General features: G+C 35.5%; 1 protein-coding gene across 9 annotated transcripts in view; it reads left to right on the top strand.

Annotated features, from left to right (window-relative positions):
- The first annotated feature begins 865 nt into the window (after window positions 1-865).
- The window catches only part of ptprc (protein tyrosine phosphatase receptor type C), a 52,469-nt gene continuing 47,334 nt past the window's right edge, over window positions 866-6,000 (top strand). For 5 of the 9 annotated variants that reach the window (XM_060941783.1, XM_060941781.1, XM_060941784.1 and 2 more), the window contains exons 1-2: window positions 866-1,004; window positions 1,140-1,236. In XM_060941783.1, the coding sequence (XP_060797766.1) occupies window positions 1,179-1,236 (58 nt within the window). In that variant the 5' untranslated portion in view covers window positions 866-1,004; window positions 1,140-1,178. The remainder of the gene's footprint in view (window positions 1,005-1,139; window positions 1,237-6,000) is intronic. The other 4 variants (XM_060941790.1, XM_060941788.1, XM_060941789.1 and 1 more) reach the window with 1 other exon arrangement.

The following is a 6,000-nucleotide window of genomic DNA, read 5'->3' as shown; positions in this document are numbered from 1 at the left end:
ACTATTACAAAATAACCGTTCGTAAAACAAATTCAACCTACACCGCTGCCACCAATGTAACCGAGCGTTGGTACTTATCTTATAAACAGAGTTTTGTAATAACTGAGGAGACACACGTTCGGAGGGAGACACAGATCTTCATCCGTTTATTAGAACTCTTTCCCACCATTCCAACTCACACACACAGATCTCGCGAGAGCATTAATACATGGCAGTCCTATGGAAAGTCCCCGAGGGGATAACATGCATTTTAAAGCTCATATTAAATCTGCTACACTACTGTAAGTGGTCAGAAAACAAGGAAGCTGACGAGCTAAAGAGTCCTGTTAGCAAGAAAAAGAGAATAATGTTAGCTTGGTGATTGTGTTAGCTTAGCTAAGATTTTTTTTCCTCAGCCATTTGCTGCCTCAGATTTAGTTAGCTTTGGAATATGATGACTGCTCAAAACTGAGCAGTCATCACATTCCAAATGGTTATAAATAAGTAAGTAAATAAATAAATAACTCAGTGGGTTTTAGGACTATATTGGCTCTTTTAGTTCATCGTCCCATCCAAAATGCTTTAATAATCCGACAAATTGTAATTTCACTTCAGAAGTAAAACAGGAAATTAGCACGACTGGCCTTTCATAACAAAGTTCTCATGATGCTCATGATTTTCAAAGGCTTTTAATTTTTTAATCATCTAAGTTGACAGCAGTATTGAGGATTTCTCTGACATCATACAAGGGAATCAGTCGTGGATGTTGAACGTTTACATTATGAATGTGTAATCTTCTTACAGTGTTGTTTCTTAGCTTCAACAAATGAGGCAGAAGTGCAAAGCGAGCGAGATGTGGCGTAGCTGAAAATACAACTTCCTGTTAAGACACCCTTAGTGCATTGCTGAAGGTGAGAGTGTTCCTGACATCGCTCTGTCTGTCAAGCCTAACACAAGCTTGAGAACGCCGGGCCATAAAACACACAGGAAACTGTGACAACTGATTAGATAAAACAAAAGAAAGCGTAAGTAGAAAGAAAAAAAAAACATTCAAATATACATGAAGAAAAAAAACAACAACTTTGAGCAAAATTATACATTACAAGTTAAATCAGGATGTGTTCCAGGATGTTTTAACTGATTGTTTGTATTTCCAACAGGACTTATGGTGTCTTAGAAGAGGCCTCTTACACCCCGTTATGGCAAAGTTCCCTGGACCAAGGTCTTTCCTCCTGGTCCTGGCAGGATTAGTGTTATGTGAGTAGGAAACTTTTCTATAGTGGCATGTTTTATTCAGGAAGCAGTTTTCAAGCTAAATTGTGAAATGGTGATCTTTTTTCTATGTAAACGTTCTTCCCTGTGAGTCACATTATATATTATGTGTCTAAATATATTACATTATGTTCAATGGTATAAATTTTTTTTTTACTTGTTTGCTCAGACCAAGGATGTTGGCTATGGCAAGCCATTTAAATAATAGTGAATGCTTTATTATTATTATTATTATTATTATTATTATTATGGCTCCTTAAATCGGATTTTGAATGATTTCTTGAGAATGACAGTATAATTGAACGAGGCCTTTATTCTTCAAATGAAGACACAACATCCTTTGGACTGGAGAAATAAATATACTATCATAGTTATCTGATTATTGTAAGAAATAATAAATATCGTAAATGTGAAATTTGATACTAAATACGGAGATGATGAGAGATAATGTTGGATTTGGTACTTAAAAACTCTTCCATGATTATAGATTAGTTGGAACAACAACAGAAAACATTTTGTGTTCTCCTGATGAAGATTTGAATTCGATATATGTGCGTGCGTGTGTGTGTGTGATCGGTGTTTGTTGCTGGGACCTGATAAGATGTGTGTTTTTGGGTGTGTCCACCGAGGCTCTGGTTTAAAACACAGTATTGATGCTTAATGGCTGCTTGAATGGTTTTACTGTGTGTTGCTCAGCACTGAATCCAGCATCTTGGCTCTTGATCTTTCATGCTCTGATTTAATGCCTGTCGAACAACATTTTCTTTTTTGAAGCTGCTTTCAGAACCGGGACACTTTTGATGTCGAGCATGTCCTCGTCTCGCTCTGATCAGAGCTATGGTTCCTTTTGGGTGTATCGTGCACAATACAGTTTGCCTCTATAGGTCTACACAGGCCTCGGTCCACTTCCTCAATCTAACTCGACTTGGTGTCTCTTCCTAAGAATCGCAAGCTCATTAGTCGACTGTGCGTCTGTAAAATAAAGAAGTACATAAATTTGTACCCCCTTGTGCCATTCTTATGTCAGATGTAAGAAGTTGCACGTATATGAAATACTGTGTTGTTGATGTGTAGCGTTGAGGAAGTGGAGAGTTAAAGTCATGTTCTCACACACCAGAATGATCATTCAAGCTGAGCACTGGACCATGTGTATAAACCTGATAAGACTTACACAGCTACAAGGCATTTCACAAGCAGTAAAATGTTATTTTAATACTTTACGCAAGATATATATATATATATATATATATATATATATATATATATATATATATATATATATATATATATCTTTATATATATGTGTGTGTGTGTCTGTGTATAAAACAGTAATAAGCTGACTATTTATGATACTACCTCAAATTAGGAATGTGAGTCTGGATTACACATGAGTTCTTTTAAGGCACTTTTGTTACACAAGAATGTATCAGGGATGCTTTTTGGATATAAAATAGTAAATGCAGAACAATTTTTCCAAGCAGCATCATTTAGCTACACTTCCGCTACGTCTAAACAGACCCAATATCCTTCGATATGAGACTCATAAGATTCGAGGTGTATTCTTAAACAATTTTAATATCTCTCTCTCACACACACACACACACACACACACACACACACACACACATATATATATATAGTCCAGGGTGTACCCCGCCTCTCGCCCATAGTCAGCTGGGATAGGCTCCAGCTTGCCTGCATCCCTGTAGAACAGGATAAGCGGCTACAGATAATGGACATATATATATATATATATATATATATATATATATATATATATATATATATATATATATACACTTATGAGTGTGTGTGTGTGTGTGTGTGTGTGTGTGTGTGTGTGTGTGTGTACAGTATAGATAATGGATATATATATATATATACTTATGAGTGTGTGTGTGTACAGTATAAAAATGTTACAAAAATCAGATTTTGTATAAAAATATAATAATGCATCTTATATGCAGACATAGACATCTACCACAGTGGTATCACCATAATAATAATAATAATAATAATAATCTCACCAACAAGATTCATGGCCTTCCAAATAATAACCACAAACAGAATAATATATTTGACCTTTTACACTTTTAGAAAGGACGCAGTAAAGTATTGTATTTTATTTTTCTGCTGGGAAAAAGCCACATTATAAGTCGTCATCTTATAAGTAGCTGAACTTAATATATAAAGTGTCGATGCAGTGTTGCGGTGTAATGTCAGCTAGTTTCATACAGAAATCATTACTTTTCTTTGAATACACATGAATACGATCATTTCATTTAGCTACGTTGCATGCGATACATTTAACTAGCATTTTATTCATCAGTTAAAGCACATCACTGAGGTTGGTGTGGATGAATGACATGTTCATGTTTGTGGAAAAAAAAAACTCTAATGGAATTTCCTGAGCATCGGTTATTTTAATTCTGATGATTAAATGTTGATCGAATGTTGTATCTGATATTTCTATCGATATGATGTAAGAGCATAATTTGATTTATCAAGCAGTTCATGATTCCAGACAAACACATACTGATAAGCTCTGGTTTATGCATTTTAAATATAATTACAGGATGATTCATTTATGCAAATTTGTACCTACTTTGTATGTGTAATAAGTAAATGCACTTTGACGGCATCGCTGAACTTTTTCAAAATGGCTGCAACTCCTAACCTCAATCTTACCCAACCTTGATTTATTATTATTATTATTATTATTATTATTATTATTATTATCATCACTGCATCTACACACTGTTTATGAAGATCGGATGTTATTTATACCACAGAATGTTTCATCATGTGTTATTGTGTAGTTGAGAAAGAACTAATTTCTGATGATCTGTTAAATGTATGCTATCGTTTATGTTATGTTATGTTATGTTATGTTATGTTATGTTATGTTATGTTATGTTGCCCAAAGCTGGTTGAATGAAGTGAGATTAAGTAAGTTAAAGAAAAGATAATGTTCCATTAAGGGGGTGGAATGTGAAAAAGGAAAAAAAAAAGTGTGTTGGCTGTACATGTGCAGCTTAAGCTGTGAACTGAGTTGAGCAAAGCCACATCCGGAAAAGAGAACGACTGTCAAAAGGCGCTCTTGCAAATTTTAGTTCTGCTTTATTAGTCATGTAGACTCTACTATACAAGCTATACTGTACTATATACCATAAACTATATACCATAAACTATATACCATACTATAACATTGCCTTTATAAATACAATGTGGATTTGATCAGTAACAGTATATTGTCTACATACATTTCCTTTCCTTGAGTAGTACTTTATTAATGACTACTATTAGTATTAAAGAGAATTAATTGACTTGCTGCCATTTCTGAAAACATGTTACGCACATCCGAGCACATAAATGAACACAGACATGAAGCAGAACAAAAGAAACGAAAGTAGAGTGTTCTCAGCTTGGGAAAGCGGAGGGGTGGTGGTGGGGTTTCAGCACACAGGAAGCTGTGGTAAAAAAAAAAAAACCTGAAATAGCTTTTATGTGCTCTGCGTTGCTATAACAACCAGGCTGTGCTATACATAAACCATGGTCAATGATGCTCCCCTATCTGATTATTTATAAGACTTGGACAGAAATGTAGTTGGAGATGTATACAGTACATCTCATACTGTATGTCTCATACTCCATCTATCTAATATCCCACATCATTTTTGTTCGACGCTGATCAGTCATGACATTATAACCACTGAGAGGTGAAGTAGTGAATAACATGGATTATCTCATCACAGTGGAACCTGTCAAGGGGTGGGATATATTAGGCAGCAAGAAAGAGAAAGTGTTGGAAGCAGGAAAAATGGGCAAATGTAAGAATCTGAGCAATTTTGACAAATTGTGATGGCTAGATGACTGGAACTGAACATCTCCAAAATGGCATGTCTTGTGGGGTGTTCCTGGTATGCAGTGGTTAGTAACGAACAAAAGGATCCAAAGGACCACAGGGTCATGGATGTCAAGGGCTCACTGATCCGTATGGGGCAATGAAGACTAGCCCATATGGTCCAATTCCACAGAAGAGCTCCTGTAGCACAAAATGCTGAAAAGGTTAATGCTGACATCTTTCTGTTTTAACCAGTTGTCCTTCCTTGGAGATGCTCAGACCCAGTCATCTAGCCATCACACTCTGGCCCTTGTCAAAGTCGTTTTGCCCATTTTTCCTGCTTCCAACACATCAACTTCAAGAACTGACTGTTCCCTTTCTTGCTGCCTAATATATCCCACCCTTTGACAGGTACCACCTCTCAGTGGTCGTAATGTTATGACTGATTGGTGTAAATTACGCATATTCCTCTGAACAAGAATATATATATATATATATATATATATATATATATATATATATATATATATATATATTAGGGCTGGTACGGTTCACAAAATCTACGGTTTGGTTCGTATCATGGTTTTAGGGTCACGGTTTTCGGTTCGGTACGGTTCTTGTTGTTATTTTTTCTTTTAATCTTTAAAACTCCAGAAATATACTTCAGCATATGACATATAGCTTAATTATCCACAATTTGGAATACAGACCATCACTGAGGAAAGCTAGGTGAGATTTTGATACAGCAAGAGGGAAGACATTCATGATTTCAACATGCTTTTCATTTATTTGGCAAAAAAGGAGAATGTGTATTGTCATTTACAGGAACTTATGTGCCTTTTTAGCATTTATGAAACTGCCAACTATAGTGTAGCTCTTACAAAAATTTTATCCCTTAAAAGAAA

The sequence above is a fragment of the Neoarius graeffei genome, chromosome 15 (genome assembly GCF_027579695.1).
Source record: "Neoarius graeffei isolate fNeoGra1 chromosome 15, fNeoGra1.pri, whole genome shotgun sequence".
NCBI lineage: Eukaryota > Metazoa > Chordata > Actinopteri > Siluriformes > Ariidae > Neoarius > Neoarius graeffei.
Note: the sequence above shows the minus strand (reverse complement) of the source record. Positions and strands in the feature narration are given on the sequence as shown.